General features: G+C 50.7%; 1 protein-coding gene and 1 long non-coding RNA gene across 5 annotated transcripts in view; one reads left to right on the top strand and one right to left on the bottom strand.

Annotated features, from left to right (window-relative positions):
- Positions 1-24,716, top strand: part of TTC7B (tetratricopeptide repeat domain 7B) — a 252,364-nt gene that overhangs the window by 189,159 nt on the left and 38,489 nt on the right. The window contains exons 17-20 of one of the 4 annotated variants that reach the window (XM_041758870.1): positions 7,102-7,199; positions 10,091-10,255; positions 12,710-12,760; positions 21,505-21,645. In XM_041758870.1, the coding sequence (XP_041614804.1) occupies positions 7,102-7,199; positions 10,091-10,255; positions 12,710-12,760; positions 21,505-21,645 (455 nt within the window). The remainder of the gene's footprint in view (positions 1-7,101; positions 7,200-10,090; positions 10,256-12,709; positions 12,761-21,504; positions 21,646-24,716) is intronic. The other 3 variants (XM_041758871.1, XM_041758872.1, XM_041758873.1) reach the window with 3 other exon arrangements.
- Positions 20-4,029, bottom strand: LOC121493168. Its single transcript, XR_005988405.1, has 3 exons — positions 2,950-4,029; positions 1,646-1,730; positions 20-569 (listed from the first exon to the last, which is right to left on the bottom strand). It is a non-coding gene; the product is annotated as an uncharacterized LOC121493168 (long non-coding RNA).

Here is a 24,716-nt window from a genome sequence, read left to right on the forward strand (position 1 = left end):
AAGAGGCCAACAGTGCCTGTTTTGCACGGTTTCTGCAGGGTGCCCGCCTGCTGGGTGTCATCTCTGATGGGCATTTAGCAAGCTGGCATTACCCAGCCACCCTGTGCACCCCTGGGTCGTGGTGAGCAGTGCAGGACAGGAGGAGCCTCACATGCTCCATCTGTAAGGGGATCTCCTTCCCACAGGTGACGAAGCCCCCAAGTTGTGGGTTTCTTTTGCTGTGGCTGCCACATGACCCACCAGGCCCAAGGCACAAGTGATCTCCCACCCATTCCTCTCAACCAGCCATTTATGTAACTCCTTGGACAGGTCTTAATCATCTTGCTGGTGATTTATGGATAGACTAGTAATTATATACCCCAGGTGGGGGTCTGACAGTAGTATTTAAAGGACCTGCAGAGACCACAGGCTAGGACCTGTTAAGGAGAGTGGAAATAGCTATTGGCATGATAAAGTATAATTTTCAAACAGTTAAAATCATGACTCAAATGAATATAAAATAAGCATGTATCTAAGGTTTTACTTACCTCATTAACTAATGAGGGAGCCAGTAAGACATTAAAACTCATCTGGAGAAGAATTGGAGAATAGTTACACTGAAATGCATTTGTAGAGAAATGCAAAAACAATATCCCATAGGACAATGAAAGATATTGTTTGGAGTGGTCTTTTTACAGGGTGGAAACCATTTGCCTACAGATGGAGCTATAAAACGGCCTCAGTCAGTCAGAGTCCACCGAGGACATCCCCTGACCCAGGCAGATAACTGGGGGAAAGGCCCACAAGTGGACCTCCCTGAAAGACACCGAGTAACCCCTGGTTCCCATTTGCAAGTCTTGGGCCATTCTTCCTGGCATTTGTTTAAATGACCAAGTGTGTCCTGCCCTTGGGGGATGTCATTTAATGAAAAGGAACCTAATAATATAAGTGCCTTCAAACAACTACTCATACTCTTGGCACATTTCTTCAAGCTCATAGCAAGATGTATGGACAGCCCACACTAGCTCTTAAAAGTCAGGAGCCTAAAAATGTTCAACTCCAGTCAGAGATGTGTACTAACTGAGGGTGTCACTTGCCCCACACTGTCCCCTAGGAGGTGACAGGCAGGTGGCTGTGATCTGCAGTCCTCAGGCCTGGGGAGAGGAAAGGGGGTGGGATGGGCTTGAGGGCGTTAGGGGAACAGCAGAGTGCAGGAGGGGTTCCCTGGGGGGATTTGTTTTACAAACGTTTCTGCAGTTAAAAGAAAATATTCAGGGGCCCCTGGGTGGCTCAACAGTTGAGCATCTGCCTTCGGCTCAGGTCCTGGGATCGAGTCCCACATCTGACTCTCCGTAGGGAGCCTGTTTCTCCCTCTGCCTGTGTCTCTGCCTCTCTCTCTCTGTGTGTCTCTCATGAATAAATAAATAAAATCTTAAAATATATATATATATATTCATAATCAGCCTCTTCCCATTGAGAGGATGGGTCCTGGTGAACTGACATTAGACAGAGTTGTGACCACAGACAGGTCTTGTGGGCAGTGAAGCCAGACAGCAGCCGGCCTGCAGGCTGTCACCCCTCCCCACCCCAACCAGCAGACAGCCCCTGGACCCTAGGAAAGCCAGAGTCACAAGAATGAGCTGAGAACCCCCTTCGCAGGCGTCACCTGCGGCACGTGACCGCCCCGCGCTGCATCTTCCTCGGTAGCAGGATAGTCATGAAGCCGGCCTCTTCCCTTTGGCAGCTGCATTCTGAAAATAAAGATCATTTTAATTTTTAAACAAATTCTGCTTTCCTAAGTCTGCAAGCAGAAATAGAAAATGCCCATGTTATGTTCCCAAAAAGCCCCCCGCTCCTGGCCCGTCAGAAGCAGCAGGATTTCGGGAAGAGTCTTGGCCACAAGTGCCGCTAACCGGAGACGCTGCCCAGGCTGGTGGCTTCCGCGCTGGAGCGTTCCTTCGCCCGTACCCCCCGTTAGAGATGAGAAAATAAACCCATCAGCCTTCATATTGCCAATTTTCCCTCAGTTCTCCACACCTCTCCACCTCCCCTACATTTCCTCCCACTTAGCAACCAAGAATATTGAATGTGAAGAGAAAAAAATAGCAGAATTGGAAAGCTTTTTAAAAATACTTAACCAAATGCCTGGGCTGTGTCCATACTTCCTCCGTTTCCTGAAGGATCTTTCAGGGCCAGAGCAGGGAGGAACCCTGGCTCGGGGCACAGAGTCTGGATGGGGCACGGGGTGGGCAGAGGGCCCCCCATGAGCTTGCAGGCCTGCTCTCCCAGGATTCCCGAAGCCCTGGGGGAGGGGCGCAGGGGTGGTAATTGAGCAGCCCCCTGATGAAGGAGCTTCCCAATTGTGTTTTTTTTTTTTTTAACTTTATTTATTTTCTCTGGGATATAAATAAATGTCTCTCCTGTAGGCCTTCCCACTGCACAAATTTAAACCTCCTCCCCCATTGGGTCGGGTAAGACATGACCCTGGAGTAGAAGAAAGAGGGGAGGGCTGCATCTTGACAAGGGGCAGCATACTTAAAAGTTCTCCACATAAGGGCAGCTCTGGGTCCAACAGCCTCGAGTCTGTGATCGGATCACACGGGGTTCTAGAAGAGGGTAGAGTTGCATGAACAAGTGCACGAGAAGTGCTTTAAAAAAAAAGAAAGAAAAGAAAAAGAAAGAAAAACTGGGCAGGGAGCATCGTGGCAGGTGGTTGGTTTCTCCCCGAGAAGGCCCACGCGGACTCCCTGTTTGTGAGCGCGGTCCCCTGTGGAGAGGCCTCTGCTGCACCTGCCAGGGCTTCCCACCGGCCCCACCCCCTCCCAGGGAGCAGCCACAGCGGGCCACGTGGAGAAGGGACCGAGCTTTCGTGCTTCTGCAGCTCGTTCCCTCTTTATTTTTGCCTGAAGGAAAAAATCACCGAGTTAGTCGCTGAACTGAGCCTTAGACAACTTGCAAAGAGTGTCCCACCTGCAGTCTGAGAACACGTCTCTTGCCGTGAGCAGAGCGGTGGGTGGCGTTCTCTCGGGTGTGCATTTGGCAAAGGTGTGTGTCATTTCAGAAGCCTGGATTTGTTTGCTGGGTCTGCACTTTTACTTGCCTTCAGGACAGACATCCGTCTCGGGTTTCGTCTCCGCTCTGTCAGCAGAGGAGCAGGCCCCTTCCGTTCTCGTGCACATTGGCTCAGCGGCCCAGGGCAGTGTGACTTGTGACCAGGGGTCCCCGCGGCCCCCTTGAACTGACTGTCAGTGTTTCAGCTGGGGACTCACTGTGCTGCCCCTTCTCTTCAGTGCCTACAGTGGCCTTGCAAGATCGCTACTCTCCATTTTATAGAAAACAAGGCTGAATAACTTGCCTAAGTTTTCCCAATTAAATAAGCAGTAGAGCTCTGTCTGACTCCAGCTCAGTCTGTCCTCATGCCCGAGCTCCCTGCACCACGCACGCTGCCTCTCGGAGTTGCCAGCCAACTTCTTTGCCTTTTTATTTATTTTTTTATTGTTAACCACTTCTTTCCCCTCCCCCTTGCCACTGCCACGTGGACCATCTCCATCACAGAGCCACATAATTGGAAGAAAATTGTTTCTTCCTCAGTCCTACGCTTACTCACAAATAGCAGTTCAAGTTTTTTTCTTTTCTTTTTTTTTTTAAGATGCTTTCTTTAACCTCAGTTGGAAGTTGGAAACCCCATCCGATAGTGGTTAACAGTCGCCAGCATTTTGGGGAAGCTTTCTTTTTACAAAATGTGCTCTCATTTCATCTTCGAAGCAGCCCCATAAAACAGGCAGGTGTCCTATTCTTTCACACCCATTTCACTGATGAGAATTGAGGGTCAAGGATACTGGGAGCTTGCTTCGACGCTTGTTAGCTGGCCATGGGAGGTCTGGAAAGGAATAGGTGTCTCCTCCCCACTCCGGCCCCCTCTGGCTTCCCTCATCCCAGGACTCCTCTTCCATCCAGTATTCCCTGTGTGTCAGATGCTAGTTCAGAAGCTGGTAAGACACTGGGTTGCAACAAAGACCCCCGGGCTCTGACCCCCAGCCCACCACCAGCTTGTTTCTTGTGATTAACAACCTGTGTGTGCTATAGAAGGTAGAAGATTTACAAGAGAAGCTTCTAGTGTCCAGTGTAACTTTAACCACCACTGGCATGTACTCTAAATGCTCAGTCCCACCTGTGTGGAGATCAACAGCTTGTGTACCGTGGATTTGGGACTTCTGCCAGCGTCCCCTCCATCACCCTCTACTAGCACCACTGACCAGGAATGGTCCTCCTTCCCCACCTGCTGCCCCCCTCCAGAGGTGTTCCTGGCAGCCACAGGCCACGCATAGTAGAGGTGAGGTCACTGGAAGGTGAGGTGGGAGAGGGGCCCATGGCAGGGGCCCAAGCAGGGTCCATAGGGAGCAAGGAAGGCTTTGGTGAGAGACACTGGCCGAAGTGAGAGAGGCAAGGAGACCCAAGGGCTGGCCGGGGCCCCCTCTGCCTCTTCCTCCACATCCCAGGAGCTCCTGCAAAGGCAAATCTCGAGTGGTTAAGACTCCACGCCCTAGCAGTGTAGAACTAAAAATGGCTTTAAGCAACCAGCAAAATTCCTGATCAGTCACAGTATTCGGAGCGGGAACCAAAGCATCTCCATTTTGAATCATGAACTGTTGCTTATGTGTGGTTTTCCGAAGGAGCTCTGAAGAAGCACTAAGGAATGTGACTGCACCCAGTTCCTCAGCTGGTGGAGGGGGAGCAGGTCCCGTGTCATGACCAGTGGGGAAGGTTCGCAAGTTCAGAGTTGGGCTGTAGCTGCCATCTCTAACAGCCAGGGTGGGAGGTCCTTAACTCTGCTTCCCCTCACCTACTGTCACACCAGGAGGCTAGGAACATGGGGTCTTCAGAAATGAGCCAGCCGCAGTGACCTCGGGGGTGTGTGTGTGTAGGTAGATGTGCTTACAGAGGCCCATGGACTATACCTAAAGGTTGTAGATCTTCTCGGCGCTCTGTCCAAGCTCAGCTCAGTGCTGTACGTGGGAGATGATCCTTATCCTCATCTGACAGGGGAGACACTGAGGCACAGGGACAGTAGAACCAAAGTGACTTCAGTGTTAAGGACAGACAGAGGACAAGGTCCCAGACCCCTGGCTAGCCTCCAGGGCCCAACAGCACTCGGGGCAGCTGACCCCAGGCGATGAGAGCTGATAAGATGGGAAGCCAGGAGGGTCACGGCCAAAGCAAACACTTCTGACCTCATGCGCTCCATCAGAGCCCAGGCAAAGCCTTTCCTTGCAACACCAGCACTTTAGGGTGTCCTGGAATCCCCAAGGTGATGGGGGAAAAAATCTCTCTATTTTGGGGTGCCTGGGTGGCTCAGTGGTTGAGCATCTACCTTCAGCTCAGGGCATGACCCCAGGGTCCTGGGATTGAGTCCCCCATCAGGCTCCCTGCAGGGAGCCTGCTTCTCCCTCTGCCTGTGTCTCTGCCTCTCTCTGTTTCTCTCATGAATAGATAAATAAAATCTTTTAAAAAAAATACAAAATCACTGTATTTTGAGGTGATATAATCTGAAAAGCTCCCGGGTAGGGAGCCATTGCGATATTCAGATCATAACTCTTCGTAATATTTTTCTAATATTTATATTAAAAACACATGAACAGACCAGTGTTAGGAATATTCAGTCACTAATGCAATTAACATTTGCACATACTTTTTTGTGGTCTTCTGCTCAGAGTCCGTTATTTCCCGATTGTGGAAATAATTAATAGAACAGTTTCCAAAAAACAAAACAAAAAAAACCCAAAACCATGTATCCAATGATGTAATAAGTATAGGCTGACACATAGTCTGTACTGAAGCAAGTTTCCGTCTGTTTCCCGTGGATTTCTCTAATGACATCATTGGACGTGGAAATTACAGCCTGCGAACCATATTAAGTTTCATACCAAATCTTGTTTGTACCACTTTTAGCAACAGCTGCATACAGGAAGGAAATTGTGTCCCTTTATTATAGAATTTGAACTTCTTAACAACAACAACAAAAAAAAACAACCCATGCCTGGAGCCCCCAGGTCAACAAAACAAAACAGATTCAAAGAATAGCGTTTGTAGACTCAAACCTCAAGAGATAGATGTGCTGCTCTTTGGAGCCCCTCGGATGGAACATCGTGATAGAGGGGAAACGAATGTAACTGTTTTTGCTTTACAGGCTGCTTAGAACAAAAGAAAACGAGAATCTGTGGGAGCCAAGGTCCCCTGCCTGTGTCTCACCCCTCTTAGGCCACCTGTAGTCTTCCCCACATGACCTGCCACACAAAGGGTCCAAGCCTGCTCTCCAGAAGCAGGTGCGGGTAGCCAGTGGCTGTGCTGGCTTGGGGGCGGGCACCCCAACCCTGCTGCGTGTCCTCAAGGCCCAGCCTTCCCCAGCTATGGGTCACCAGGCCAGCTGGATGGCATGTGCGTTGGAGGCAGGTTGGGGGGGGTGCAGTCCACCCCAGGTGATCCCACAACTCCTTTCCCCCTCATCCATTAGCTAGAGACACCAACGAGGCCACAGCTGTGTTTGCCCTTTGAAAAGCAAAGGGCCAGGGGTTCTCAAATCTAGCTATACCTTAGGCCCCCCTGGGGAGCTGGGGAAGATGTTGAGTACCCATCCCCCGAAGTATATGGATCTGATCTGGAGGGGGTCTAGATATGAGGGTCTTGTAGAAGTGCCCCAGGGGTCTTCCTTGGGCAGGGAGGGCTCAGCTGTCGACCACCGGTTAGTAAGACAATCCGCAGATGACGGGTTGAGGGCCTTGATGAGTTCTCAGACTTCCAACACGGAAGGCCCATCGGTTCTGCGTCCTGAGGCGCACAGAGAAGCTGGGTTCGGGTTTTTGGTTGCGTGTCTTATAATGACACAAGAGAGGCTCAAATTAGCAAGGGGCCGGGGGTGTGGTTTGTGTTTTGAGTGTATTTGTGAAGGTGAACAGGGTAAGGTCTCCCCGCCCGGGCGGAGCCAGGGTGCAGGACACCTTGTGGGAACATCCAAAAGGCACCAAAAGTGGGACCGCGCCTCAGGGGTCGGTGGGTGGTGGTTGATGATGTGTCTTTCCCCCGGCCCCCCTTCCCATGACTGATCTCTGCAGCTGTGTTTTGCAGTGATTCTGGACGTGGGAGCAGCCTCTTAGATAGAACCATTGCTGACAGACGACAGCTTAACACAATTACCTTGCCAGACTTCAGCGATCCTGAGACAGGTGAGAATACTAGACCAGAGGGGACGGAGCGGTATCGGCGAGCCCGTGGGGCCTGCTCCCCACCCCGGGGGCGAGGGGCGAGGGGCAAACCTGGCCAGGGATGGGGTTCAGAAATGTACCCCCCACAAAGAGGTTAAACTCAGCGGAGGCGCATTTCCTCCCATGTCTTTGCAAGTGTGTTCACAGTGGGTGACTCGGGGGTGCCTGCCCCACACGGTCCTTTGAAATCTTTCTATCCCCCCGACCACGCCTCACCCCGCCCTGCTCTCAGAGCCTCAAATTCAGAACTAAAATTAGATTGTTCGCATCCCCATGAAGCTTCCCCTCTGCTTTTCCGTTTCTCCCTCTCTCTCTTAAGTTTCAGATTTTGCTAAAATCAGGTTTCGATTTTTAATCAGTTGAACATAGGAACACCCCCCCATGTGCCCTCCCCCCACACAAAGGCCCTCTAGGGACATAGGTGCAGCTGAGCCTCTGAGTGTCCCAACCCGACGGGAAGGCCTGCATGACTTGCCTCCGAGCAGGCGTGCACGCTTCATCGTTTGGGTTCCTACATTTGCCTAAGTACAGAGGAGCACAGATGCCTCTGTGACTCCCAAGCCCTAGACGAGTGCTTCTAGTAGTTACGCTGGCTATTCGGTGGCGATTTGGAGGATGTTAAGACGTTCCCTCCACTTTGAGCCTCAGAGGTGATTCCAGAGCATCATTTGAAAGCTGGTTCTGTTGCTTCTGCACTTTCCCCTGCCCCCCACCCCCGCCACCCCACAGAGGGCCTGTGTAAGCCTTCGTCCCCATCTGGGTATGCCTTGCCCACTGGCTTCCTGAAAGGAGCCTCCAGGTCCTTCTCCTGACCTCATGGCAGGCCCCAGCCCTGACCGAGCCCTTCTAGAGAGAGCCGCGGAGCAGCCCTGACGTGTGCACAGCCATCTCCCAAAAAGTCCTGCTCCTGGTGGGACAGGAGAGATGTCACCCTGTAACGGCCATATGTGCTGCCTGCCCTGGCCCATGCTCACAGCTGCCTGCAGACTGTACTCCTCTACTAGGCTCCCTTTTACCAAATGTAAAGTCAGCTTAAGAAGTGTGATCCCGGGGCCCCCAGGCTCCCAGGTCAGAGGAGTGTGGGGTGTTGGTTGCAGCAGAAATTGCAGATCGGTGCAGTGGCCTGACCAACCCCTCCCCAACTGACCAGCAGTACTTAGGGAGGTGCCTGTGACTTTGAACAGCACAGCAGCCCTCCTAGAGACACTGTGGAACCCCCTCATTTTCAGAAAAGGAGGCTCAGACTGTGGAAACTCACCACTGCGGGGTGAGGCTGGGACACGGTGGCAGAAGGGGAGGCTCTGGGCTGATCCAGAACAGCTTCTGTGGCTGCCCAAGACCACCCCTCTCCCTGCCCTGCCCCCTCCTCAGGATCCTGTGAGGACAGCCCTTCTAAATTCAGACCCCCTCTCCTTCCAGCTGGGCCCAGACCCTAATTTCCCCAACAGTCCCAAGGCTTGAATGCCACATTGCAGAGAATACAGATTGTGGCAGCACATGAGCGAGGTCCTTATTACGCGTTCTCCCCTTTGGCCCGTAGGATGCTCTCCCCTTTGGCCCGTGTCTGCCCAGCCAGGTTAGACCTTCTCAGAGGCTGTAGTATCCAGGCGAGGGCGTATGTGGCATAGTCAGGACACTGCTGCTCCCTTCTCCCGAGTGGGCTTTGGTGCATCGGCCCAGTCACTCGCTCCAGGGGCCCAGGTGTCGGAGTTGGGATTGCTGCACCGGTGCCCTTGAATGATAGGAGGATGGCATGGCCTCCCAGGCCTGGCCACTGACCATTTTATTGTTGTGGTTGCACTATTCCCACAAGTCTTGTAGGGATTCCTTCCACTGGCCCTGCCCTCAGGCCTGACCAGGTCCACTGTAGCTAACAGAATTGGTTTCATTAAGTGGATGCGGCAAATTGAAAAGCCCCCCCACACACACATACACACCAATAGGTCCCAGCCATGGAAAAAGAGGAATCAGATAGAGTGACAGTCTTAGCATTAAAGCTATGAATCATTGTCTTTTCTTAGGGATAAGTTGGTAGTTCCTTAAATAGAGGATGAAAAAAAAAATTTTTTTTCTTCTTTTTGCCTTCAAAACAGGATGTGGAGTAAGGAGATTTATCTTTAATCATTGGTAGATATTACCAGACCCTTATCCCAAGCAAAAACCATTCTTTTCGCTTGAAAGTTGGGTCCACTGTGTCTGGGACAATTTTTCACTGTAGCCGCAGGGGTCTCTCCGGCTCTGGGTGTTTCTCCAGCTGTGAGACACGAAAGTGGCAGAAACGGCTTCCCTTTCCAAGTGCCCAGCCTGTGCACCAGACCACAGATCAGCCTAGAAAGCTCAGCACCCCATTGTCACGACGCTGGGACCATGACAACAGGGTCCCACCCCATTGCCCTCTCCCTAGGAAAACCTTAACTTTCAAGTAAACTATATACATAAGCGCTTCTCGTTTAAAAAAAAAAAAAATTTAGGACTAGCCGAGGTCTACACCTTTCCGACTGAAAAACGGTCTCCTCTAGGATTGTCCCGGATATTGTAGGTTAAAGATGCATTACTTTCAGTGGATCATGCTGCCGAGTCTGTGCCCAGGTAAATCTGAGTTATTTTTATCACATGATGTTGTTGCAGAACAATTAATTAAATAACCAGTGGAAAAAACAACAAATTTGTTTTCTTTCAAAAAGCACTCATATTCTATTGTCCAGTAGAGGAATGATTGTGTATTACATGACCTCATTTTCTTTGCAGCGTATGTGAGTATATTAAAAGCTAGTTTATTTTTTCCTTTGTGTCTCTAAAGCTTTTTATTTTTTTTTTGCCTTTATCCTTTTTTTCTTTCACTTTTTTTTTAGTGTCAGCTTCCTCCTCCTCCTCCTCTTCTCTTTCAAGAACCGAATCTCCTCTCCACCTGTTTATGTCTCCTCATCTTCGTTCTCATCCCAAACTTGACACCTTTGTGTGGCCCCCTGCTGCTCATTCATTCAGAGACCCGGGCCCCCGCCAGGAACCCTCTCTGTGTAAACATGGTTTATGGTTTTTTGGGTTATTTTTTTTACCTTTCTCATTAGACCTGCTTCATTTGCCTGATGTTTCATTTTCTGATAATCTTCCTAACTGATAAGCTGGATAGGAAACTCCATCAGATTTATCTGCGGAAAAATCTTGCCAATTTGGAAATCCCAAAGCAGTGTGGGGAGAAGGCGACAGTGGTGCCCTAGTTCCAGGCTCCTCTTTGAAAAGTAAAGGAGACCTGTTTTGAGCAGAATAAATAGAAGCTTTTCTAGATAATTGCTTCTAGTTCTCAGCTACTTGAATGCTTTCCCAGAGTCGTTCTACATGCATAAAAATCTCTTTGAAAAAAAGGCAAATTAGAACATTTGGCGAATAATTTATTTCTATATGTTTCTGACTATTTAGAAATTAGTTCAAGAAGCATATAGCAATCAAGGTGCTATCATAAAGAGAATGGCCATAGGCCCTTTAAATTTGTGGTTCTCAAGTTCTACTGTGCACTAAAATCACACGAAGAGCTTTGAAAACTGCAGATCTCCGGTGCCCCACCCCTGGTGTTGATGATTCAGCAAGCCTAAGCTGGAGCCCAGGCATGTGGATCTATAGAATACCCACTTAGGATTCCAGGGCCGACGGGTTACGTACTTCATCTTGAGAAATGGTGCTCTAAAGTTGTTTTCCATGTGCAAGGAAGATATAGGGTTTGTGTGAAAACCTAGGGAACTATGCAGAGAAATTGGACATTATTTTCTTCTAATCCTGCTTTTAAATATGGAAATTTGAAAGTCTGTTTTACGGTGTTTGGGGACCTGTGTCCATTTAAACAAAACAAAATACATCCCTATGTTAAAATGAAACACTGGTTGATCACATCCTTAAATGGGACCTCAATGTGGGTCTCACCAGGCGGGGCCAGGCTTGCCTTCTTTCACTCATTTATTCGATGTTCCATTTTACTGAAGCACTGCCAGAAAATTTAATCTCTGTATCCACGATTTATAAGGGCTCATCTCTATCCCAAATGCTCACTTATAGGCTGAACAAAAGCTCCTAAGGGGAGCTGCTGTCAGAAAGAACTACTTTCTCTAATGTGCTCATCTTTCTGATGGCTACCCTGCCGGGCTAACCTCATACACACACAAAGTCGGGGCAGAAATGAGGCTATCATCTAAAATAAATCATTCAAACCAAGAAACACTCTGGCTTTACTTCTCTGCATAGTAAGTGTTCTGAACTTTGCTTTCATGGCAATCCCAGCTTTATGAAATGCAAGACGAAGATAATGTGTTTTTTTTTTTTTTGAAGATAATGTTTATAAACTGCTTACGTTGTTTTTAATCCGTTTCTTAAAATAGACTTTTTCCCTTAATGCAATGCCCACGGATGATTGCCACCTACGGTTTTTCCAGAAAAGTTGTTTTGTGCATTGGTTTTTGCCCAGTTTTTTGTCTGAAAGTGGGACCTTACCCACTGTTCTAGAACAGCGTGACATGTTCCCACGGGTCCATCCACACCTGCTGCACAACAAACTCCCTGCCTCTAGCCCCCTGCCTAGGTTTATCTGGTCACATCCCAGAGAGCCCCGCGTTCCTTTCAACCTTTGAAGGCTTAAGTCCTGACTCTTTGGTGAGACACCTGACACCAGGTTAATTAGTAAATTGTTAGGGCCGTGAGCACCACTGGGCTTTGTGCTGCTTGTGCTGTGTCCCAAGCAGGGCTCAATTGTTTATTCCTTGTGAAACCATGAGTCATCTCCCACCCTTAGGGAGTGCCTCGCCCTGTACCCAGGTGTTTCAACCAAGACTGATAAGCCCAAGAATCTTTTTGTTCCCCCATAGATACAACATCTAGTTAAAGAAAGGGAAAGCATACCAAGCATTACTGATAGATGTAAAATTTCTTGATTAAAATTGTAATGAATTTGAATACCAGCCCCTTTCACTAGGACAGATAGCCAAAGGCCTGACATCTCTATCCCTTTCACTAGGACAGATAGCCAAAGGCCTGACATTCTCTGAATTTCTCCCTCCAATCCTTTGACTTCATAAAAGTGAAAACTAGCCCAAGTCTACACGCTGTCCGGATCATGATTACGGTTAATGGTGGAAAGATCTGAAAACTGCTTGTTTGATTATTTTTCCCTTCCCGTTGGAATTTCCTGCCCTGGAAACAAAACACATTACATGAATTGGTCAGCTCTCATGTGCTGGGTGAACATTTAAACGTAGAGGGGAATGCCCAGTTGGCCTTTCTTTGGTTTAAAACAAAAAACAAAAAACAACCAAAAAACATTGTTAGTGGAAAAACATGTGTCACTCTTGAATTGAAATCTAATTTGAGACAGCCAGACTTACAGTTGGAAGGTTATTAGAACTCTGTTTGCTTTTTTAGCCTTAATTTTGATTTTTTAAATGTTTCGTTTCTTGGTTTTAATTTTTGATTTGATTTGTTGTTCCAAGGCAACTCTCCAGAAGTATACTTTCATGGTTTTCCCTCCCTTTTTTCAGTTAGTAAGTAGTTTACCAATCTATTAACTTTTCTGAGGGTCTCCAGAGTCACGCTTCCCTCCACCATGGAACGTGTGTCGTAGTTGTTGGTCGTTGGGAATGCTGAGATGATGTGGACGCAAAGCTGCCACCCGCTTGCCCACTCTGCCACCTGGGGCCCGTCTCTCCTGAGATGCTAGCGCGTTCCCTCCCCGTCCCCACCCCTGCAGCCTGGGTTTCGGCGCTGGGGAGGCAGTACTTCTCTGGGAGGGATTACAGAAGGAGGCAGTGCAGGAAAGATGTCCAAGCCAGGTGTGCAGTGGATTGGTCACAGCCCCACTAGCGCCAGTTGGAAGTATGAGACACTCAGCCTCCCTAGTGCAGGTCATCCATGAATTTGGGCTAGAGAGAACCTGTTGAATCTTGAAAAATTTTTTCCTGTTCAACTATTATTGCCACATAGAAAATTAATTCTAATAATTAATTTTCCTAAAAAAAAAAAAAAGCCAAACAGACACCATAAAATTTAACCTGCATCTACCAAAACTTAAAACTAAGCAGTTCTCTGGGTGTAGGACTAGTACTTTTAGGTGGTATTCTTTTAAGGCATGAGTGAATTATCACATTTTCCAAAGGATGTTTCCTAGCTGCTGATTCTCTGTAGTCAAATATTTTTGGGGAAATATTGCATCTCCCTCTTAGAGACTGACAGTTCACGGTAGCACCGTAAAGGCTCTGAGAAGTCCTGCAGTTTAAAAAATTCAAGGCTCTGAAGTTTGACCTCTTGTTCCCAGAAGCTAATTTCATCATTTTACCCATCCTGTGGAATCAGTGTTCCGGGGACTGCATTTTGGGCAATGCTAAGGTATATAGTGATCCAATACATTCGAATGATCTGAGCCTTTGCTGCTTAGAGCAAATATTCCTCTCAGGGAGTTGATTTCCCATCTGAAATCTAGCTCAGCTCAGATGTGACTTTATTTCTGGCTTTTAAAAGTGTCTATACAAATAAAATATTTTTTTAATAAATAAAAGTCCATAGTAGAAACATACGTTTGGTATTGTCAATACATTACGGTTCTTCAGGGAAGGAAAAAAAGTTTCACTGCCAGGGTTCTTTCAAGTCCGGCTCCTTAGATACGTGGAAAAGATTTGATTTTCAGAAATCAGGTCCCATTCAAATCTTCAGGCAGCCCTGATCAGTTCCCGTAGGGCTTGATGCGTTTACACAAGGGACTTAGCTCTCTTCCATGGCCACCTTTCCAGCTCTCCAAGGTCAGGACAGCTAGGCTCTGCAGAAGCTCCCCGGCAACTCATCTCATCTCCATCCGCCTTCACTTCCCTGTCTCTAAGGATGTCAGTTTACTAATTCTAGCTCACTCACACCTCTGTGGTCTGCCAGGAGCTCACCCTGACCTCCAGGCCGGGCCAGGTGCCCTCTCCCGAGTGACAGCGGGCAGCTGTGGCTCCCCCCGGGAGGTGGCCACCTGGCAGGAGGAGCCCCTTGGGGATGCAGCTGCCCACCCCCCCTCTAGTGGGCTGTGCGCTCCTCCTTAGACCTGGGCGCCCCCATCCTGGAGCGCTCTCCCTTCTCCCCATCACCATCTTGGAGGAAAATGTGCGTTTTATTTGCCTCTCCAAGATCATGCTGAGATCAGGAATGCCGACGATGTGGGTTCTCAGCCTCCCATATCCCTGATTCCAGTGAAACCCCTGCTCTGTTGAGGAGCCCATAACCCGGGGAAGAGAATAAGCCGATTAATGACCAAACACACCCCTCAAAGGAAATAAGGTGGAGAAACAAATTCAAGGTCATTGTTTTTTGCCCCTTTTCTTATGGCTAGCATTTCATTGTTGACTTTGCATTTTCTGACATTTAGAAATGCCTCTCATGATGAGGAAGTGACTAGACAGTGGGGTGTACCTTTCACCCCAGCCCCTGCCTAAAGGAACAAAGTCAAGTTTTTAAAATCTGCATGTGAAGCAGTTACTCTAGTGATGACCCCACCACCCTTGAGGGGTGGCCATCAAAAGAATTCAGCCCTAATGATTCAAGGATGAACCTTTTCTTGCTCTTTTATTGCAATTAAAATGAATTCCCCCCAGCTAGTTCTGTGGTGTCTTTCTTTAAACCAGATTGAGAAGAGTTTTAGGAGATTGGCAAATCAGTAATAAGTGGCAGTCAGAGCTTAAGGAGTGTGTGTCCAGTAATTAGACCATCACCCCAGCCGGGGAAGCTTTCCCCGAAGCAGCCTCCCCCAGGCACTTGAGTCCAGGCACACACAGCCTCATGAATATGCAACAGCGAGGGTTTCTAATGGAGATGAAAGCATCTGCCTGGTGTAGCCTTCCAGAAGGTACTGTCTCCGGCCCAGAGCCATGGCTCGGCTCACTCTGACAGCTGGCATCTCCCCACATGCTTGTGAACGGCTGCCCTCCACGCTTCCCGTGTGAGCACCTGCCAGCAGCATGCCTGCCCCCCCCACCCCGCATGCCCACTGGGGGCCGTGCACCCCAGCCCCTCCCTGCCTTAGCGGGATCCTTCCCTAAAGCTTTTCCCGGAGAGAACTTGACCCCTTCAGGAGAAGACCCATCCTGTCAGGTTTCATGTGCTTGATGATTCTGTTAAAAGTCACTTGGAAACTGTGATCTCGTCTTGAGACCGTGGGTTTGGCTGTCCTGACTTACTTGGCTGTCTTAACCTCTTTTCCACTCCGTGAAAAAGGAAAGCATCTCGTGGAATGGGGACCAAAGTTATTTATCAGAGGGACCCACAAGCAGGAGGCCTCCCTGGCAGTGGGAATCGGGTAGGAACGGCGGTTGCCCGTAGAGCGCCACAGCCCCTCGCTCCTGTCGCACTGGTAGACACGCCACGAAGAGGGAACGTGGCGGCTGCGGGGGGGACTGAAAATGGGCCCGGGAGGACACCCCCCCCCCCCCCAGCTCCAAGTCAGCCTCCTCGGAGAAGCACGACTGCCTCCAGCAAACATGGGAACTGCCCTCACACCCAAGGGAAGGGAGGACCAAAGTGTTTAATGTTAAAAAAAAAAAAAAAAAAAGAAAAGGTATAGGACAATATGCCTGACTTGGGGGGTTGACGTGAGCATGGACTCTCCTCCCCCTTCAAAAAATAGGAGGCACTCATCACTAGCTACTGAGCTGCTGTCTCCTCCAGCCCCAAGGATGTCCTGGTTCTGAGCACAGGTGGCAGGTAGGAGAAGGTCACCGGGCTGCCAGCAGTCTGCAGTGTTGGACTGATTTTTGCTTTCCAGCCCCATCTCGAGAAACAGACCTTCTTCCCCTGTTAAAAATGAAAATCGTAAGCAGAGCTCCCTGGCAAGAATGCTTAGTCACTCGGGTTGCTATTCAGTATTCAGGGTCTTTAAGAGGTTGGAACTGTTGCCTTTTCCTTTTTATTTGAATCGTTTTGGGGGGCAGGGCACACGGCTTCTCAGAACTGGATATTGAATAAACTCTAGTGACAGGTAATATTGAATCATTTCAGAACACGGAGGAAATAGGTGCAGAGATTCATTACCCAGGGCGGTGGGGGTTGCGGGGGGCGGGGGGGCGGGATCCCTGCGTGCCCGCGGCTGGAGCGGTTCTGGTTCTTTTCAGAAAAACGTGGGGAGCACAGGTATGTGCTGCCGTGAGGTTAGTCAGGGAGAATATGGGACTTGGGGCCCAGCCGGGCACTCCATCCTTCCACAGTCACGCATGTGAGGCATCCGAGGTAATTCCGGGGCTGGGAAGCAAAAGGCAGCCCAAACCCCAGGCAAACACGTGCGAGACGTGCAGTAAAGGATTTTTGTCGCGTGTCATGTAACACTTCCCCTCGTTCTGGACGCCGACGCCCGCCCAGTCCCCAGGTGGGCAGAGTCTCATCTAAGATCTAGTCTAGGAAGCTAGGAGGGGAGGGAGGCGCACACCCTTGGGAGGGGGGGGCAGCACCGTCAGGACGGCTGAACTATAAACATCGGCCGTGTGCTCAGTGGCCTGCCTGTGAACATGTGCGTTACAGAGCATGACCAAGGGGTGTCACTTATTATGCCTTTTGTCTGATGAGACTGTCGCCTCTGAGACCCCTCTGAATGTGAGGTGGGGTTCACATGCGACTGCCACCTTGCAGGTCTGCGTGAAGTCAACCACAGGTGGAGTGTGCTCTGGAAAAGGGGTGTTCGGAAAGGCCCCGGCTGCCTCAGCAATCTGAGCTCCCCAAGGCCCATTGGCAACAGGGTCTCCTAACAGGCTTGTGCACCTGAAGTCAGTGGCCTTGGTCCTGGGTCCTCTCAACCGTGGGGAGAGAGGCCTATCCACTGCGGCTTCCGGGTCCTCTCTGTGGCCCCCCTCCGCTCCCCACCCCAGCCCCACATGTGGTGGTCCAAGGGGAACCCAGACGGAAGCCCCGGCAGTGGGGCTCACAACAGTTCCTCAGGTGGCACTTCACCTTCATATCAGGTGTCCAAGCTAACATTTTCTTCCGGGCTTCTGGGTGGCAGGGAAGAGAGAGCAGTAGGCCGGAGGATGTACGGCTCTCAGCCCTAGGGCATCTGGTGCCCCCTGAACCGTCTGGACAATTAGGTCACAGCACAGGGACCAGATGTGAGGGCACGCCAGCCCCGGCTCCGGTCAGCTCTCGGTTCGGCTGGTTTCACAGTGGCTTTTCGGAGCCTCTGTGCTCTGTGCCTGAGGAACTCGGTGCAGCATAGCAGGTGCTCGGCCTACAGGGTTAGGATGGTGATAAGCACGTCTCGAATTAACGTGATTAATAAGAGATGCACAGCAGCCGGACACTCTCCCTGGCTTACCTGTGGAACCTGATTATGTGGCAGCTTATTCCTCCAGGGTCTTGGATTTCCAATTAGAAACATATCTTATATTCCTCCCTCCAGTTCCTTTTTTTAAGCCTCAACTTGTCCATTTCCCCTAGGGCAATAATCCCTTCCACCCCCACATACACTGTGGGAATACATTTGCTTTGGTGAGAAAGACAAGGGTTGCCTTTTTAAAAATATACATGTTGGTTAGAACTAGCATTTCTAGTTGCGTACCTACAGAAATCCAAATCTATTTTGATATTTAGCATTTCAGTCCTAGGGGACAGTAATTCACAGGCTCTTTTTTATTATTATTATTTTTCCATTAGATCTATCCATCCTGATTCATAACGATGCTTACTTTTTTTCCTCTAAATTCTAATCCGATGGAAGACTTTGACTTACTGCATTATTGCCAGGAAAAGTAGATGTTAACTATTTGGTGAGGTTGCCGTGGTTATAGTCATGTGGCATCGTCCACAACTGCACGAGTGCTCAGCTACCCATCCCTAGTTCAAAACAGGAAGGGTCTCTGCCCTTGTGAAGCATGTGTTAAAGGGGATCAACTTAGAGGGGAAAGTCACAGTTCTGCCCCCCCCCCATATTTAAATGGCTTAGTTAATATTAGACATGGGGGAAGGTCATGGAGCGAGGCACAGTGTTCAGTCTACTACGCGCCACTGTCATGGGCAGTCTGCGTGGCTGAAGGTGACGACAGGCATGCCAAGAAGGCCTTTGAGACAGTGAAGGTTCTGGCCTCTGAGCCATTGGGAGGCCAGGAGCGTAGAGCACGAAGTGGGGACCACTGTCTTCCAGACTCCAGGCACTGACACATCTGTTGACAGTTCCCATCCATTCTGCAAGCACTCGCCTGCTGGCTCTCCCGGGCCCAGCGTCATTAGACCCTAAAAGCACCTCATGTGGGGCCTACCTCCATATGAGAACCAATTTAGGTCACCAAAGTAAACTCAAGGTTGAGAATCCAGTCTTCTAGAACCACACATCAGATTAACTCAGAAAACCCTGGGTGCATCCCATGGACAGCCATCCCCCGGGGAGGTGGGGGTGTTGCTGTAGGAGGACCAAGGACACAAGGCCCACCTTCCTACAGGACAGTGGCAGGGAGAAGAAACAGAAGGCTCACAGCAAGCAGCCTTCCTGGAGGAGGTGGCATCAGAGCCAGATTCAGAGTCTAGACTTGTAGTTAAGACTACTGGCCGAGTCCTGCTTTTGCCGCCCACTGGCTGTGTGACTTGGGATAAGTCCATAACCTCATTAAATCTCAATTTTGTTATCTAGATAACATAGTTAGCTGCCTCACAGAGTTGTTTAAAGGTTAAATGAAATAATATATGTAGAGCTCTGGCCGGAGTTTCTGAAATCTGCCTTTGCCACGTTCATAAAACTGATACCCACAGCTGTCACCACGTGCCAGGCCTTCTTCACGGTGAAAAATACTATCACGTGAATAATTAGCCACCTTAGCTGTGTCTCGCCGCCCCGAAGAGAGGAGACTTTAACAATAGTTCTAATTAACTTGTTTGCAGACCAAATAAAATAATGAATCCACATAGCAAAATTAGCCCCCCCTTGAAAGTCACGGGTCTCCGTTAGCATAAGGACCCACAGAACCTAGTAGAAAATGTGTAGAGAGTCTTCCTTCAGCATTCATTCATCGTTGTTATTTGTAAATGAGTTAACGACTAAATGTTTTAAGCCTTCCTCAGTTGTGATACATGATGCAGCAAGTACCCATAGATATAACGAACCCCTGCTTATGAGCAGAATCCCTGGAAGGGGTCTCAGGAGCTCTGCAGAGTCTAGAAAAGGATCCTGAGGCCAGGAGGTTCTCCCTGGAACTCTGTTCCCCGGAGTCTTGGGCTGCAGGGAAGCGGGCATGCGCAGAGTCTGCCTCCAGGCTTTTTCTGCAACCAAATGTCAATGACAGGACCGCTCTCTCCGTCTCAAGGTGGGTGGGGTCCCCCCTTGGCCACGTGCAGTGGAGTCACCTGGGTGATGAGCCTGAGGCCTGGCCTCCCCACCACTGTCACTTTAGTGATGTGGATCGTCTGGGGCTTTCGGGGGCCTCATGGGTCTTTTAAATCCCCGAGTAGTTCTGATAGGAAGCCACGGATGAGAACCTCTGCTCTAGGTGCCCGATAGGAAGGCAAGCCACGTTGATGACGTCAGAGTATAGCAACAGTGGCCTTGTTTATTTAGCCAACAGTTGCTACTGAAATTCTCAGGGAAAGCTCTATCAAATCCTTGTGCTCAAAGCTCAAATATTTCTTGTCCATAGAGAGTCCAGAACAAACCAAGGCCCACACCCCCCCCCCAAAAAAAACCGACAGCAGTCTAATCATTTTTGCTGTTTCGATTTTATTTTTTTTGTAAGTCGTCAGACAGACTTTGTCTAAGCAAGGGTCAGCTCCTAGCTGACCTCCGTGAGTTCTGGATCACAAGGGCATTGGCTGGTGTCTTTTAACTTGGCCTCCAGGTGCCTCCTCCGGAGGGGCAGGGGGGCGCGTTCCCTCTCCAGGACTCACCGTCCATCCCCAGAGGCGCTCTGCCCTTGCTCATCCCCGTGGACGCCCTGCATGGATTATCGCAGCAGGCAGATTCCCAGCCCGGCTCCCATCCGCCTCCCGTGAGCCCCCTCCGCCAAAGCCCCCGCTTGAAGGATTTGAGTGTATTTAGAGGCACCCATGTCTCCTTCAAGTTGGAACAGTCAAAACACAATATGGATGGCCAGCCTCGTGCTGCAAATACCCTCAAAATGAATAAATTGCGGTGCATTCCGAAGCCCCAACAGAAATTATTTTTATGCTCGCAGTTTTGTCTCTGCCCGACTATAACCGGCTCGGTTCTATCTGAGTGGTCAGCAGTCGTCTTTCCATATTATCACTAGTTGAAACCTTAGGGTGAGTTGATAGTCGCCACTCCCAGTGTCGGACTGTTTGCCTCCATATCGCACTTGATGATGGATTAGATATTAAGAGTGTGGCCCGTGATCTGAGTCTGAGCAGGCTGCAGCATGAAATAACTGGGACTCCTGCTCTCAGCCCTGAAGCCACACCTCCAAGAGGGACTGTGGGGAACAGGTGAGGAGCAAGCCATGTGGAAGGAGGGGGCTCCAACCGCCAGGACCCCTAGGACTGCACGAAGACCAATGAGTCTTTTGGTGTCTGAGTAGAAGTCGCTTGACCCGCTTGCTTTGACTAGTGGATGTGCTGGGTCTGCTCCTCTCCTGGGCCTTTCAGGATGACAGGCCTGGCCCCAGAGTCAGACAGGTACAACTCCCGAGCCCGGGCACCTCCGCGATTGCCCCGCCTTGATAACAGACATTGCCCCTACTCGGGGCAAAGGCATGCTTTTCCTCCCATCCTTATATTCTGTTCTAGAACATGGTCCCAAATCTCAGGGTGCGGGCCACCTCTCGAAGGCCATAGAGAGGATTGGCGGGTTGCTGGGTCAGTCTTGAGAATGGACTCCATCCCCGGGAGGCAGGGACGACCCCTCCCGCTGCTGCCCGGAGGGTTTGTAGGTCTAGGCCCCACCCCCTGCCCTGGGGTGCTTTGTCACCTCCCTTCATAGGACATCTTGCGTGCCATGTTGCAGCCTGAGCTTCATGGCCGTGTGGCCAGCTCAGCCCCTGTGCTGCCCCGACCCCCGCGCTGCCCTACCCAAGGTCCTGGAGGGCCCGCATCCCACAGCAGGTGCCCTAGCCATTGGCTAGCAGGTGAGCTAGAGCGAAGGGTGGAAACTCAGGTCCGAGGCCACGAGGATAGTCTGTATCTCTCTATGGACGTAAACCTTGGCAACATCACAAGGACCAGAGTGTGCTGTCCGTCTTGAACGTGTGTCTGTGTGTGGGAGGGGGCAGGGGGGGTGGCTGGTCGGGCGGGCCTGCCCTGTCACGTCTGATGCCGTCTTCTCGAACACCCCCCGCAGGCTCCGTCCACGCCACCTCAGTGGCAGCCTCGAGAGTGGAGCAGGCGCTGTCGGAAGTGGCCTCATCTCTGCAGAGCAGCGCCCCCAAGCAGGGCCCGCTGCACCCCTGGATGACACTGGCGCAGATCTGGCTCCATGCAGGTACTGCTATGCCCCCGCCGGGGAGCCTCACCCACACCCACTGGCCCACCTTAGCCCGCGACCCCTGTCTTGAGGGATGTTGAGAGGTCACCACCTTTGCGGTCACACACCAAAATGTCGCTACTTCTCTGTAGGACTTTGGGATACTGTGTGACTCCCCTTCCGTCCCCTGACCGGACACCCTGGCACGGGGGGGGTGTCCAGCAGAGACTCTCCCACTAGACCCTGAGGGACCTGGGGAGGTCGCCGTGTGGAATGCAGGGTGTGCGTGACAGCAGGAGCCACACACTGACTCCCAGGCGCTCTTTGCGGGGGCCAGAGGGGCAGGGCATCCTGGGCTCCTTAGTCTGGAAGTCCGTGGCTCCCTAGCAGCTGTGTAGACAGGAGCTAAAAGCTTCAGCTCAGCGGGGTCTTCCTCATCCGTTGGGGGGGGGGGGTGGGCAGTAGCATCCACCTCCTAGGGTGATGAGCGCAGTGCCTGGCGCCTCCCAGCAGTGGCGTCCTGGATAACGTCGTCGTGTTGCTGACTCAGATGTCTTCGTCAAAGCCTGGGAAGGGGCAGCGCTTTCAGTGTCCCTGCCCGCCCCCCACTACCCCCCCCCCCGCCCCGCCAGCACCCCTGTTCACCCACAGAGCGGGGAGCGGGGAGCAGCAGCTGCAGAACTGGAAATCAGCCCAGAAAGCAGATCTGATCACCCCACCTCCACTTCCACATGGCTGCTGCCGCGTGGCTGAAAATCCCCCCAATAAATCTCACCCACAGGCACCGTAGCAAAGACAACCCCACTCCACAGAGGCTGCCGATTTACTTACAAATTTATATTTATGTGTAAACAGTAACCTCAATTCGCCAAGTGTCATCACAGGGTCTGTAGGACCCCGATGGGGCCTCCCCAGGCAGGACCCTCAGGGCACACTGAGGAAATCCAGGTTTGGCTGGGGAAAGTGCTCATTATCCACCATTGTCCGCCTATTTACCCCTTTTTCTGCCAAGGCTAATTGTGTGATGCTGAACCGTGTTTGGAACCACCGGCCAACCTTCATACACAAAAACATGGTCCTGTTTACCTGGCCTTGGCGTGTCACAGAGCCCAGCTCAGCCGGCCCCTCCTGTGTTGGCATCTTTAATGGAGCCATAACAGCTACCATAAATTAGCAAATTACATTCTTCCAAGCAGAAGCACAAAAGAGGGATGATTCATGAATGTGCTGATTATTCTTCCTGCGCAGACGCTTGCCAGCGTGCGGCCTCTCGCTGGGCCCAGATGAGCTGGCACGCAGGGCGCGGGGGCAGCAGGAAAGCCTTGCTCTCCACGCCCTGCACGCCTGCAGAAAAGCCCAGTCCACGGCCTAGGGCCTGGTGCCTGACTCAGTCAGCCGCCCTCACCAACAGTGACTGCGGAGAGCAGAGAGAGGGACTGAGAAGGCTTCCATGTCTGGGCCAGGAGAGACTGGCCAGCCTGCAGGGCCGGCCCTACAAGGCCGAGGTGTCCTTCAGATCCCAACTGAGGTTGAGATTTTGCAGGGCCAGAGTCTAACCAAACCCAACAGGACTGAAGGCAGTCCATCCTCAGCTGGGATGAACTTCCTCGACCCAGTCACAGGCTTTGCTCCTCTTCTCCGCTTCTTGGAAAAGTCAGTGACCTGAGTGAGGGTCACTAGGTTCCGGGACAGCTTCTCCTGCTGGCTTGCTGCCCTTTATTGAGTTATCCAGACTCTCTTCCTTTCTGCATGTCCCACATGACTCTTGGGAGGAAATCTTGTAGCCGCTTATTAGGACGTTGAGGAACTTGGTAGCTAAGATTCGGGCTTGGGGCTGTCTGTGGATTTGCACGTGATCGTGTAATATCTGCTTCTTGTTGGCGTAGCCCATAGCACAGAATAAAGCTCTTGTTGTGGCTCTTAACATGCTCTAGGCTGGTGAGGTTGAACTTTGGAAAACGGCTGCCAAACCTGCCCTATAGACTCTGGACAGAATATGCAGAGTACTTCTGTCTTAAGAATGAATTGAGTCGATTAGAATCTGTCTAGGATTTGTGCCATATTGACTCCTTCAAAGCAATGACCTGGTTTAAGTCAAGATTTAGGATAGTATATATTCATTCATATGGTCTGAAGAGGTAACTTGAGAATGAACTCAGAAAATAAACAGCTTCTTCTGAACTGTAAGGTTTTACCACTTGTGGTGTGAGTTCTGTTGCTCCAAGGGGCAAGACGTCAGTGACAAAACATGCCCTCCCCCCCCACTTTTGAACCATATATGGTTCCCTCAGTAGGTCTAGCAGTACTGCCAGACTAAATTTTGCAGGCTTTGGAAGAAACTGTTAGATGAAGGCCTAACCCCCCAGGCCATGGCGTTTCTGTGGATTTGTGGGTCTTTCCTGGTGGTTTTCTCTGGTGAGCTGAGTCTGGTGGGAGCTCATGACGAGAGTCCACGGTGAGGCTGCCCCAGATCTGAGGCGTGCAGGTGAGGTCACTCGGAGACAGCTTTCCATGTCTAGCCTATTGCATGAGCAGCTCTCTGGGCCACCGGTGTGTCCATTTTAATGGCCAAGAGATCATGAGCCAGACACTTGAACTGCAGCTGCCCTGTGAGGGAAGGGGCCAATGGCCCCGCAGGGAGCACAGATCCAGGAAGACCAATGACATTTGATCACACAGGGTCCCTCCATCCCTGAGTGAGGGGGACCCACTCCCTGAGCACACCCTTTCCCATGTCCTGGCCCCCTCCAACCCCAGTGTCTCAGACTCTTCACCAGGACACCTGGTGGCCGACTGCCATGGGCTGTGTCCGGGTTTGGCCCCTTAGTTTGTTGGGACCCATGTAACAGTTTCACTTAAATTATTTTTGAATACACAGTATCTGCATGTGATACACAGTTGAAGAGGTACAAAAGGTGGGGAGTGAAAAGTCTCCATCCTGCCCTGGAGCCGCAGCCACCATCACCCGCAGCAACCACTAAAAAGACCCCGTGTGCTTTCCAGAGCAATTGCACACGCTCGGAGGTCACTGCTTAGCAGCGCACATAACGCTGATGCAGGCTTTTGACTGGCGGCGTGGTATAAATCTG

The sequence above is a fragment of the Vulpes lagopus genome, chromosome 6 (genome assembly GCF_018345385.1).
Source record: "Vulpes lagopus strain Blue_001 chromosome 6, ASM1834538v1, whole genome shotgun sequence".
Lineage (NCBI taxonomy): Eukaryota > Metazoa > Chordata > Mammalia > Carnivora > Canidae > Vulpes > Vulpes lagopus.